The sequence below is a fragment of the Bidens hawaiensis genome, unplaced genomic scaffold, assembly GCF_021521415.1.
Source record: "Bidens hawaiensis isolate Kalapana, Puna unplaced genomic scaffold, B.hawaiensis_p1.1 tig00419582_1, whole genome shotgun sequence".
Lineage (NCBI taxonomy): Eukaryota > Viridiplantae > Streptophyta > Magnoliopsida > Asterales > Asteraceae > Bidens > Bidens hawaiensis.
Window position 1 is genome coordinate 84,057 of NW_027504908.1, and position 14,298 is coordinate 98,354.

Here is a 14,298-nt window from a genome sequence, read left to right on the forward strand (position 1 = left end):
TTAATGTGATAGAGAGCGTTTGCGCTTGACAGGTAGCATGTGATCATGGCTTATTAGTTCCAAACTTATTCCTAACTTGATTATATCACCATTTAATGTATCAGCATGCCTACTCATTTCTTCAATAGTCACTGACAACTTATCCATTTCCTTCGCGGCAGTCTCTATTTCAAGCATCATATCGCTTTTATAAGCAATAAAAGACACTTCCGATTGGTACTTCACTTCAAATAGAAAAGAGGGAATTTTGTACTTCATTTCGAATAGACGGGAATCAATGCCCAAAATATCATTTTTAACCATCCGTTCGATCTGCATTAGAGGACTCTTCCATGAAAACCGTTGGTTTATATATAACCACAAACAAGTCAAAGGTTTCTCTTCCATCCAATATAAAGGTACAAGTTCAACCATATAAGCAGCCATCACACTGAATACACCTGCAACAAGTCCGCTTGATACTTTAGCCAATACCTTCACTGACTTCAATTCTGAGATCTCTTCATCAAACTGTGTTGTAAAGCCTACTGTTTGCTTACATATATATGCCAACGCTTTCATAAAATCACCAGAAAGAGTAAAATTTCCGTCACCATCAAGATCCGATGTCATATCTTCTTCAGAATTCTGGTAATCATCATCCCGTCTACAGTTTACCTCAACTTCCTTCAATCTCAAGATTACATCCAGCCCGCTGTCACATTGAACTTTCAGCAACCTTACAAAATCATTGTAAAGCCGAGATGTTTGAAGGCAGATTTTATGGTAGTCATTCACTAAATGAAACACCTGTGGATGATGCCTCCATTCTTCCTTGCATTCACTTAAGGATGCGAAACCTTCTTGGTTGATTTCATGTAGACATGTAATTGCTTTAAGGATGTCATCCAAGAAAGATTCTCTCTCTCTTATGAGAGAAGGGTTAGTGATAACCTTTATCATACTTCTTACCTTGTCGTGCATGATTGAATAACAGGAGAGAAGGCTTGAACTGTCAGCTTCTTTTTCTTCACAAGCACGTATATACCACTGTAAACCAGTGTGAATTAGAGATAAAGTTGCTCGATACATAATGGTCATTGCCTCACTCACAGGACTTTCACATTGTTGTTCTTCACTGGATGGCAAAAACCGAACTCCGGTGACAGACAACTGTAAATTACCATCTACAATAAACTGATTCAAAGTAGTGCCCAGCTCCTTTATATCAAGGCTATACAGATGAGAATGCCTACACATATCTTCAATGGTCACTGAGATGTTATCCATCATTTTCTCAAGCTTATTTATTACAATAATCATCTCCTTCTCATTCTGATGAGTAAAAGAAGCAAACCGAGCCATCTTCATCTTTAATTCTTGTACAACAATTCCACAATCTAAAAATTCCCAGATTCGCAACTCCCTTCCATGACTTCCCTTGGCAGGAAACCATTCATCCTGCTTGTTTAAAAGACTGTGTATCAAATGCAAAGCCATATATGAATCTGCACCTTTCATCTTTTGTGAAAGCCTGACAGTACGCATAAATGTAGCCAGAATACTACAAATGCCTGCAATTGTTATACTTGATACCTTCGCCAATCTGTTCACTGACTTGAATTTTTTGATGTCTTGGAACTCTTCATTGAAGTGTCTTGAAAAGGCAACTGTTTGCTTACAGAGATACGCAAATGTTATGATGCAAACATCAGAAAATCTGAGACCTTCAGAAGCTTCAAGATCATTAAGCTGTTCTAGCATCTCTCTGTAACTGTAACCGTTGTCTGTTCTACTTTTTGCCAGAATTTGCTCCAATGCCAACTTTACACTCAACCAGCTGTCAGATGCATGTTTCAGCAACCTCAAAAAGTCATTGTAAAGTTCAGAAGTTCCAAGGAAGATTCGATAGTAGTCATAAAACAAAGGAAATAGCCCCGTATGACTCCATTCTTCTTTGCATTCACTTAATACTCCTTGGTTGATTTCGATTAAGCTTTTAACAATTTTATGCATGTCGACCAAGGAGCACCATTGTCTTCCATAGTCACAGATGAATGCTGTGATATTCCTGGTGAAGTCATGGTTAGAAGAAAAACGAAAGAATGCTGAAGCTTCACTAAGACGCTGTGGAGAAGGAGAGAAAGTAGCTCTAAACATATGGTGCACCACGGCAGTTGCAGAACTTTCAAGTTTTTTAAGCTGCATAACGTGTTCCTTATGGATAAAACGGACTCCATATTTAGTAACTTGTAATTTACAATCTGCAATAAAATTATTCAGCCTTTCAGAATATGCATCTTATTTTTTAGATATCATCTACTCCTTATTTGGTAAACTGTTATTGTGTGGCATCATGATCATGAGTAATTTAAGAGACGTGAGAAGAAGCACATTTAATGAGGTAAACTACTATAGGGGTGCAATTCTCTACTTGTCTAGTTTTTGGATAATGCAAAGCAGGCCCAATTTATGTGTCATACTAGCGTATATATCAACCAATATTGCCCACTTTAGCCACAAGAAGCTCACAGATTTGGTATTGGTTGCGCAAGTGAAATCTTAAGGCCAAGGAGATCTCCTAACATAGTTAAATCCTGGAGCTTTGGAAACTTGCCAAAAGCCAATTATTCTGCACTAAACAGAATTAGGGCCGGCTGCCCTTGAGTGCATCCAGAATCTTTGTACTAAACTCTTTGGTATCATCTTTTTGCATCACTAGGCAAATGAACTAAAAAATAAGTTAATGTTAATCTTTTAAGTACATCAGGTCTCCACACAAACCTAACACCTCTCTTCCATTATAAAAAAAGAACACCAAATGTTATAAGAAAAAGTGCAAATTACAGACTGATTGCATCATCACCCAGCCCACACAACTGTTTCATATCTTTTTTAACAAAGACACTCAAACTCTCTCCTCTCTTAGTATTACATTTAACTCCTAGCGGCCTGGCTAGGACCTAAGCGTCTCATAGCGCAACACGCTTTCTAAAACCAAGGTGAAGACAACATGAATTTATGTTAAGGTTAGGTTTCTTTGTCATGTGTAAATACTATGAATAACTCCATGATTCTCCCACATAGGTGTTACAAAAGACAAATAAATTAAAAATAAAACATGGTGCCAACATTAAGAATATAGTTTTTCTTATAATTTATTACTCAATAGTATTTCAAACATTTTAGGTTTAATTTTATTATTTTTTTTAAAAGGTACATGTATGTGCTGCTGATATCCACATTAACCCCTGATCTCACAAAAAAAGGTGGTTTGTTTTCTATTCAAGTTGCATTAAATTTCATAATTACCATTTAAACATTTTTGGCCAAAGATAAATTTATGTGATAAATACGAAGAAAAGTTTTCTTGACCTTGTGGCTCGACGCTAAACGAAAAATTAAAGATTTTCTTTTGACCTGATTCTAGAGTCCTTTGAAGGTCACCTGCTCTTGTCCAATAGAAAACCAATTGGTTCTCCAATTTGGCTTCCAAGAAGCTTATGGGGACAGGAATCCGCCAATGTTTTTCACCAACACGAACATGAGCTGTTACCACATATTTAGTGTCCAAAGCAGCATCAATGTGGTGTAAAGCTACAACAGCACATATAGCAACTCCGACCCATGGGCCTTTATGGGTCAAACTTTCATCAGCTCTTAGCAACTTGAAACCTGATGGAATTTCACTTCCAACATCAACAATCTCAAATACAGCTTCCGGTGTGATCCAATATTTTGAACGTAACTGCAGAAAACTTTATATAATTAAAGGAGTAAAAAAATTGGGGAAAATGGTGATTCCACAGAACATAGTTCTATCACACACGAGAGAGAGAGAGACCTGAAGGTAACTGTTTAATATCCTTTCTGCCAGATGACTGCCACTTTCGTTCTCTGCTACTTTAGGGCAGTTCAAACAGGACACCACTGGACTAGTGTTGTTGCTTGCAGCATGAAATTTAGACACATCTACCTTTCTTTCCGAGATAACATAAGTGAATCTCATTGGAAGTCCATAAAGAGTGTCTTCATTTACCACCGAAAGTTTTGGTAGCGACTGAAGCCTCTGGCAATTATTCAAACAAAGCATTCTCAGATGTGAGAGGATACTGATGGTGGCGGGCAGAGAACCTAAATCATTTCCAGATAGATCCAAATTTACTAATCTATAAAACAAACCAATACAATCAGGAACCACAGATAGATTGCAATAACTTAGATCAAGCTCCCTTAAACCAGATAACACATCCCTTTTCGTGAAAAGAAAGCCGCTGCTTTTGGATGAAAGCTGACATTTACGAACACAAAGGAGTCTTAATCTGCTCAGGCAATGAATGGACAAAGGAATCTCTTGTATAGAAGTTTCGCTTGCATCAAGCTTCCTCAAATTACACAGTTTCCCCAAGCTTTCTGGTAACTTCTTGATGTTAGTTCCATCTACATACAGATGCTCTAAGCACTTCATGTTATCTCCAAACTCAGGAACATATTCAAGATTTGAACAGCCCGAAAGAAGAAGTGTCACAAGAGCGTCCATTTCCATGTTCCTTCTCCCAAGGCTCTGAAGATGAGTGCATCCACAAAGATTTACGTATTGTAGTCTTTTATGAGAAAGAACTGATTGGAGTAGCTCTTTCAATTTCGTGCAGCCTTCAAGATTTAATTTAACAAGATTTTGCGTTGATGTCAAGTTAGGGATTTTGGTCAAATCCTTTGAGAAGTTAAGATCGATAGATCTCAAATTAGGCAGATCCTGTCAAGTGAGAAGAAAAGTTTCAGATTTCTGGCTTACGTTTAATTCAAACCATGGTTATGAAGATAATACTTACAAGATCTTTTTCCCAGAGTGTCTCAAGTTGGCTATAACGCATTTCAAGTTGATATATTTGTATAGGCTCAAACATTGAAGGCAAAGACTTTAATGAACAACCATACCATTCCAGAATTCGAAGATCATTAGAAAGATAATTAAGACCTTGAGGAAAGTGTATATTACTAATTCTGAGAAATTTTAGTTTCCTCATCTTTGAAAAGCAGGATGGATCATCAATGCAATCATCCACTTCAACCTTATATGGCTGCTGGTTAATGATTTCAATTGTTCTTGATTCCTGGTACAAACAAACACAGCAACAGAATAAGTCATCGAATTCTTTCACATTCTGTCCCAAAAATATGTTTTGGTTGAGTCTTGGGTGCTAAATGGAGTATCTATTTTGAATATTAAGAAACCGTTACTATATTTTATGTTGTGGTGAATCCTAATTGTCAAATGAGCCACCCGTTACAACTATTAGAAAAGTGTTGCAGCATAAATATTCTAGAGCTAAAACCAGAAATATAGCCATGACAACTTCAAAAAGATCAAAAGTCCTCTAATATAGAGAATTCACTTTGAGTAGTAAAGTTTATTACTGGATGATAACAGTTTTATAGTTTTGTAAAAAGTCATTAAGCAAACCTTTGGTTTGTATGAGAGGATATCCAAAACATCTTGGCGATACTTGATTGCAATTTGTTTTCCATTGTATTGTTGTGATTCCTTACGAAGAATTTCCCAACACATTTTTTGGAGCAGATCATGCATCCACACACAATCATCAAAATTAATAGTTATGAGAAACTTGTTTATAAGATCAGTAATTCCACATTCAGGGTACAAACCAATATTGGTTAGCATGTCTTTTACCAAATCTATGTCTCTCCCTTTCAAGAAGCATGCAATATACATGAAGGTAAGCTGCTGATCTCTATCTAGTCTAACATAACCTACTTCAAGCCTTCCAAGAACCTCTTTATGTGGATATTCTTGAACTTTATTCAATATCTCTTTCCAGTATTTTTCCTCTTTTCCACATAACAGAGAACCATAAACAGTAAGAGCTATTGGAAGCCCGCCGGCAAACCTCACAATGTCATCAGACAACTTCTCATAACCATGTGTAGGATGCACATCTCGAAATGCTGACTGACAAAAGAGACTAAGAGCTTCTTCACCTTTCAGTTCTTCACACATAAATATTTCTTTTACGTCATATGCATTCAGCAAGTCTTTATTTGTGGTTTTTACTATGACTCTTGAGCCGGGTCCAAACCATTCACGCTCGCCAGCCAAATACCTAAACTGGTCTGCATGATTCACATCATCCAAAACTATTAATGCCTTCATATCACGTAGCTTTGTCTTCAACAGAGTTTGTCCATGCTTAACACTTATCACAGGTATGCTTTCATCCTTTAAAACATCAGTAAGGATCTTTTGTTGTAACTTGCATAAATCACTATTATGGTCCTTAGAGATGTCCTTGATGTTTTCTATAAAGCTATTTTCTTGGAATTTATTTTGAATGACCTGAAAGACGACTTCAGCCAAAGTAGACTTCCCAATCCCACTCATCCCACAAATCCCTATGAAGCGAACTTCACTAGACTCCATGTTCAAAATTCTAATTACATCAGTAACTCGAGATTCAATTCCCACTAGACCTTTGGTGAGATCTACCGGCAATGCATCTTGCATTTCCTGCAAGATTCTCTTTAAGATTTCCCTTAGATTTCTGATTCCTTCCTGCAGGTAGAGATCAAACCATGTGAGTTTATTTTAAATAGGAAAGATAGCAGTCTAACAATGTTTATTCTATTTTAGCTCTATCATGTGGCATTTTTTCGAAAAAAAAATAGAAAGGACAAGGTAAAACCTATGTAGATTAACTAGAGGAAATTTGATAATCATTTGGGGAGGGTTCATGTGCATTTTAGTCTTAACATGATAGCGTAGGAAATAATACCAATTTATAAAAAAATGAGAACGTAGGAAACAATACCAACTACAATACCAATCTACATAAACAAGTATTTATAATAACAAAGAAAAAAACTTAAAAATTACAACAAAAGAATCAACATCAAGAACAAAATAATAACAGCATATACTATCAGCAAAAGAAAGAATCTAATAATAACAACAAAATATAAATAAGCAAATATATATAACGTCTCATAATCGAAAATTAGCAAATACGAACAAAAACTAACAACAAACATTTATAAAAATAAACCTAATAATAACAGCAAATTGGTTCTCGCTGTTTTCATGTTAAGAATAAAACGTATTTGATCCTGTTTCATCATTTATATACTTATCATTTAAGAAATATTTAGACCATATCATATAGTTGAATTATAACATCTCAAATCAACCTTAGAATAATAGTACACAAAAACAAAATTAAGCAAGACAACCTACCTGTCTTGTGTCAGGTGCCATCCTTTGATATTCCCAACTTTCGCAAAAGCAGATCTCCATTTTGCTACCTTCTGTGGTGCAATTTTAGGATCCACTTGGCAAAGTCTTGTGCAAAACAGTTGCTTTGATGGCGAACGTCAGAGGGAGACACATGGTAAAAAACAGGAATAACAATCAGCTTGCCTCCACAACCTTTGAGATTTCCTCCAAACACCATTTCGACGTTGCGAAATTACTCGATATAATTACTACGATGCTTGTATTGCCTCCAGAAGCTTGGGAGCAATGAAATCCCCGTGATAGAGTGACTCGTCGTCTATGAAGGTTTTGATGCGTTTTCGAATCAAGGCTTCGTATTAATGGCTGGTGAAACCGGTGCGAGTGTCCTCCCCACGGAAACTCAAGAAAACATCGTAACCCTTTGATAGTCTTGATGATGATGATGATGACGTCATCTCTACAACTTACTGTGATTGAGTATTATAGATAACAGAAATCTAATTAAGTTGTAACAGACATTAACGGTTAATCAGGAATTTAACCAAACACTAACATATCTGGATGTTGCAGCTGCCATATCAATCCCGTTGAATGAAGTTGACGTTGACTTAGGCGTAATCGGTTTTGCTTCTAATTAGGGGGTCAGGTTAACAACGGGCGCATTGTGTTTGGTTCCCGCGACGGTAGTGGTGGTTAGGCGGTGACCATGGTGATGGTGGCGGTGGTAGTGCAGGTGGTGATGTGGTTGTGACACTCCTTTTACTTTTCTAACAGTTTATGTATTGTATAATTTGTTTTTTGTTTAATAATTTATAGCATTTAACATTTTAAAAAATGTATACAAACACAATGTTGTTTATTTCTTTTTTTTTCACAACATTTTTATATAAATTTTATAAAAAAATGTAGCTTTAAACATATATTTTTAATATGGTTTTGATATAACATTATTGGTTCGTAAACTTACTATTTAAAAATGGTTACATATTTTAAAGAATCATAAAACATATTTGTTTAATAAAAAAGTTGGTTTAGATTGGATTATAAATAAGAACGAAAATTTAGATTGGGCTAAGTTGTCTAGCTGTGTAAATAGAAGAGAGAGAGAGAATTAATTTTTGTTGAAAGACCGATAGTGTTTCCTTCGTGCCTATTCTTATTCTTTCTTCTTGGGATTAAGTTGCAAGGTTTTCTAGAATTAACAAACTTGAAGCTAATATGAACCCAATGACCATGTGGCATGAAATAAGAAATTAAAATGTCATATTACTAATTTGACCCTCATAATACAATAGAAATGTCACATTATCACATTGAGACGAGCCCAAATACTTACACTTGACGGTTTCTTAGAGACGTCATAATCAAATACTTCCAAGCCCAAACCCGAACCATCTAAAAATATCCCATAACAATGTTTTGTTTCTAATATACCTGTATGTAACCGAATTAGAATCTACAATAACACATATACCAAACACAATAGTTCATTAATTTAATGAACTAACTTTCATAACTATCCGTTTTCATGGGCAGTTCGGGTTTCTGCCCGGGCCACCATAGTAAATGTAGCTGCCCCAACCATCGTTCTTGCCCGTTTGAACATCATAGCAATTTGACTGCTCGGTAAATGTGTCTATATCTTTAGGAGCCCGAAGACTGTTTGACCCGTCTACTATTTGAACATTTCTGAAGTAGCTAGACTTACCAAACCCCTCTTCGGGGAAATGACCGCTGCCCATTTGCGTGGTGGTGTGCTGCCCTTCAGAGGCCGAGTTCACCACCTCACCACCCCATTGGATCATTGACGCACTGTCGGTTAAGTATGAAAAGAGTGAAGCGGGCCAGTATCCGAGCACGTTTCCTTTACCGAATTGCATCCACCAGTTTCCTTGCTCGGGGTCCTAATCGTTTACACCAAATTAGTTTAATAGATTTAGGCTAGTAAACAAATGCTTGTGTCCATTCGGTTAACTTTAACCGAACAAACAAGCAAGCACGAATAGTACGTTAAACAAACGTGGTTTTCTTGTTCTTTAAGAAAATGAGCGTGTTCAAGTTCATTCGTTAATAGTATAAACGAATATTGGTTCACAAACGTAAATGAATAAATATAACTAAACATAGATGAACGAGTATAAACGAGCATAACTGAGGAAGCACCAACTAAATGCAAATGTGAATAACAATATATCGAGCCTGAATAATTATTAAACCTAGACTAAATGTGGTGTGTGTGAATTTAATATAATATAACCAAACTAAATTATAACGCGCTTGGACAAATATAAATGAAGGCATAAACGAACATAAATGAAGAACAAGACATCTGCTCTTGTTAGTTTAACTAACAAACAAAAGGTTTTGTTCACGTCTCTGTTTGTTTATCAAATATACGAACATAAACAAACTTCTCAATACTGAGCGTTCGGTTCATTTACGCCTAAATAAAGCTATACAATATACATAAAATAAAGCCAGATGTTGTTGAAAACAAGTTCTTAATATATAGAATTTATCATATTAATCTGAATTGTAGACTATATATAATTACGACTGCTTAAAAAGTTCGTGTCTCGCGGCTCGCTCGAAAAAAGCTCGATTCTAAATGAGCTCGACTCGACTCGGCTTGATTTCTAAACGAGCCGAGCTCGCGTCAACGTCAGCTCGACTCGTGGCTCGGTATTGGCTCGACTCGACTCGACTCGTTAGCTCGGCTCGCTTAGATTAAACCCTAAATTTTAATATCTATATATAATAATAGCACACCAAAAAATAAATAAATAAAAATTATACATATATTATGTTACTCGATCCCTAAAATCTTATAAAAAATAATAAAAGTAAACCATATAAAGTTATAAATTCACTAGTTTACAAATTTTATATCATATGTATGATAAAATTATAACTTTTTCTTTTATATATCAAAAATTGTAAAATAAAAAATTTTAAAAATAATAAATAAAAAATAAGAATTTTAAAAAAATTAAAGAAGCCCGGCTTGACGAGCTTGGATCGAGCTTTAAACAAGCCAAGCTTGAGCTCGATTTTTCAGCTCAAGCCTGGTTTAACTAAACTCGGCTCGATTACAGCCCTGTTATAATAACACACAGAACAAAGAAAAAGAAATTATTGCATGAAAGAAACTTGTCAAAGATTCCCAATCCAACTCACATTATTATATTCTTGTGTGTCCACATGGATGAATAATGTTAACACTGTATATATCACTTTAAACAAAACAACATAATTTTAAGGATGGCAATCATTATATTCTCCTTTAAATATTGAGAGTCTTGAAATCAAATCTTGTACTTATTCACTATGCATAGAATAAAATAATATTTTTTCATTTTTGAATTATTTGAAGCAGTTTAAGAAGTGAGCATACCTTCCAGATAAGTATGCTGATGTCATACTGGGAACCATGATATTTAGAAATGGGAGAAATACTGGCCCCCAATGCTATCTCATTGTTGATTTGAATAAATCCTGAACAAAGAAGGTTGTAACAGCCTGTGGCCTGATATGCATCACTCTGCAAATAATTTTATAAATAAATATACAAAAATAAATAAATTAGGACCCACAATTGTGCTATTTCATTGGAATCCAATGCAAACTTGTTTCCCACTAAAAAAATTATTAAATATATTTTTTTTAAATGTTTTGAACCTAAAATCACAGTCCAAAGGTGTGTGTTAAAAGGATGTTTGTTAGTTGTTACTCATGTTACTATAAAATGATGAATGTAATTCGTAAGTCATTGAAGAAAACTAATAATAGTTGACTAAAGTTTAAGAAAGTTAAGAGATAATTACTTATAATAACTTTTCAATATTGACCCATAATTAGTTAGAAAACTATAACTATATTTTATCTAATTCTTGTAACTTCAAGTTGAAATAATCCTTTTTAAACGCGCAACCAAACACCTCTTAAAAGACATTTAACTAACAACAAACGCATAAACCAAATGAAAAGCGAGTCATAATAGTTCACGTTATGCATTTGTACATTCTTAATATTTAATATTCAAGTCATCATTAAAATAAAGAAAAGCCAAATGAACAATGCAGAACAAGAACTATTATGAACTATATTTACAGTATCTTCAAAGCTTTTTAACCGAATCAATATTGCATAAAACAAAGTGAACTTACCGTCCAATACGTAAAGAATCGGGTGTTGGTATCTCCATAAAGATCCGGGCTGACCTGAATTTGTTTCAAAATCAAACAAAATGTTATTGCATATACGATCGAAAATTATGCGAAAACAATGAATTTACCTGCCAACCGGCTTCGATGCTATTGAGATCTTCAGAAAACGAGCCGCCTAATAACCATATTTGCGATAAACTGAATTCGTTCGATTGTTGTATTTGTGGGTCCCAAACATTCATAGTTGCTTTAGCTCCATAAAACTCTCCTTCCACATACGCAATTGCGTGCTAAATGAACTCCAAATGTCAAACATAACACAATCAGTAATATTCAGTGAAAGTATAAGTCAACAAAAGTCAACGGAGTCAATGGGTTAGTGACTTGTGTTGTACAACTCACCTGGTGACCACTTTGATTGATCAGATCAAGATCAACAGATGTTAGTTGTGCAACTGTTGACACATTATTTTTCTTGCCATATTTTTTTATAGAACTTGCTCTTAGAATATCTTCTTTCTTTGTTCGTCTAACCGGAATCGTTCCTTTCGGACATTTTCCGTTTACATGCCACAATTGAGTAATTGTTTCCTGATTTTCTGATGACACTTTCATGTTGTCAAAATTCATTCCTTCTGGATGATAATTTGGCCTCATCTATATTCACAATATTAGTAATATTAATTGATACCTTCAAATATTTTAAATATTCAATAACACAACTGTGACATAAAAAATTTTAAAATCATACCTGAATTTTATGATTTTTTAAGGAAGGATGATCGAAAGCTGCTTGATTTGAAATATGAACGCAGTCTATTATATCACCGTCCGGACTCTAATGTCATAAGATTCAACATGTCAGAATTTAAACAACACAATAATAATAATAATCAAAAAAAAAAAAAAACTCACCTTGATGGATTTCATGGAAGGTTTGTTCAACTTATTCAAATGCTCCACAACTTCAAACTCATTCGTGGTGGCCGTAGCCACCACGACAAGACAAAGAACCACCGCGAAACGTGTAAACATATTCACACGGACAGTAAAACAAACGAACGAACGAACAAACAAACAGTATGGTTGGTTATGCTGCTGGTACAATTATGCAATAAGATATGAATTTAATCAGGAAAGTATTTCATGTGAGTGAAACAAAAAGCTAGCTAGTGTTGACGTTATCTTGTTTCTGTTAAGCTCGTGATTGAGAGAGACATGAAGGGTATAAAGGTGAAAAATGAGATTGAAAATGAAGATGCAAGTTATGGAGATAGACAGCTATAATATTTGTCGTGTTTAAATGTGTGGGGCTAAATAATGGACGAATAATTTGAAATATTATTATGGTGGAGGTGATGATTTTGACATTTTACCAATATTTTCGGGGGATTTTTTTTTTTATTTTTTATTATTTGTTTGTGACATGTTAGAGGTGAAATTGTATAGGTAAATTTGGTTTTGGTTTGAAATGATGAAGTTGAAGTGTTAATTTTGGTTGATTTGATTGGAGAGGTCCATATTTGGTAGATGAACAAATCAATCAATGTTTGAGCTAAAGTTATCAATGATGAGATGATAAAGATGATTATTATTATTGAAAAAGAATTTTAATAAAAGTATTGCGCGTTTTTTCATTTATGTATTAGTTAATGTTTTTAAGACTGGTACGTAGTTAAAACCAAACTTAATGTAATATATTTTTTGTGTGTGTTTATAACGTGAAATATGAGTTAGAGGAGAAAGAAGGTAAAAAATACTTGATGAAATGTATACATTTATGATGTTGTGATGGTGAAAGCATTCACATTATGTTATCGATCCGCATCCACCAAATTTAACTAAAAAGCATCATTTTCTAAATTCTATCTCCCATTTTTTATAAAATTCACCTTATTAACCCCTTATTTCAATAAAAACAACTTATTTATTTTATTATTCTTTCTTTATTTTTCACTTACTTATAAAAATATTTAAAAATAGATATGGGGATGGAGGTGATGATAGGGATCTAATGTAGAAGTCACATAACACTTTTTTTTTTTCATATGTGAGAGGAAAGAGATTTGGTGAAGATGTCGATGCGGTGTGCAGTTAGCATTGAGTATATGGTTTTTGCTTATTAAGTTAAGCCGACAAACCACTAGAGTGATCAAACTGAGTCTGAACCGAATTTTTTTAACGGGTTAGGCCAATCCGGATTTACAAGCTAGGGCAAGCCGAACATGAAACTTATTACATTTAATAAATGTGAAACTAGAAAAATCATTTTATAAAGGGGAGGTAAGATGAAACTTTTTTTTTTCTTTGCCTTGTTATAAACTAAAATTTCAACTTAACAACTCTGCCACCATTACAATCATGTTTTATATTTGTAAATATTTAAATTTGAGATAACTCTTATCATGTAGTGGGCTGACGGGCTCCATGGTGATAACAAAATATATATTTTTTAATATTTTAATTGTTGATTTTTCTATCCATGCCTATTATAAATTATAGTAAACTTTAATATTTTTAGTTATTAAATTTTATTGCTTTCATCTGGTTTTTAAAAGCAGTCAACCAGCGAACCAATCAAGTGGTTGATCGACATGATTTACAAAATAAAACATTGATATTAGTAGAGTCACTCATTATCAAGTGCATAGCAAAAGTTTCAAAATAAATGTTTTTATCATTAAACTAGGTTTAATTGAACTTCAAATAATCACTCAAAGTTACGAACCAAATCAACAACACTATGCACATACTAAAAGTCCAAAATATTTTGATGACTTGATTCGATAACCGGAACCAATTACCAGTTCCTCTTATTGTACATTGAAAATGAAAAAGACATTATGAAAAATCATGGATATTGGTTGTCATAAGTTGTAGGCTTATTCGACTCAGGAGACGCCA

The 14,298-nt window shown here is 34.3% G+C and overlaps 2 protein-coding genes across 2 annotated transcripts; both read right to left on the reverse strand.

Moving 5' to 3' along the window:
• LOC143609379 (uncharacterized) lies at positions 1-7,344 on the reverse strand. Its single transcript, XM_077084143.1, has 6 exons — positions 7,229-7,344; positions 5,444-6,550; positions 4,812-5,093; positions 3,824-4,735; positions 3,400-3,727; positions 1-2,243 (listed from the first exon to the last, which is right to left on the reverse strand). The coding sequence occupies exons 1-6, from the start codon at positions 7,286-7,288 to the stop codon at positions 1-3; spliced, it is 4,932 nt and encodes a 1,643-aa protein (XP_076940258.1). The 5' UTR covers positions 7,289-7,344.
• Positions 7,345-8,676: 1,332 nt separating this feature from the next.
• LOC143609367 (protein neprosin-like) lies at positions 8,677-12,463 on the reverse strand. The gene is made up of 7 exons (XM_077084135.1): positions 12,310-12,463; positions 12,146-12,232; positions 11,797-12,051; positions 11,523-11,684; positions 11,395-11,448; positions 10,623-10,769; positions 8,677-9,132 (listed from the first exon to the last, which is right to left on the reverse strand). The coding sequence occupies exons 1-7, from the start codon at positions 12,427-12,429 to the stop codon at positions 8,755-8,757; spliced, it is 1,203 nt and encodes a 400-aa protein (XP_076940250.1). The 5' UTR covers positions 12,430-12,463; the 3' UTR covers positions 8,677-8,754.
• Between the last annotated feature and the right edge of the window lie 1,835 nt (positions 12,464-14,298).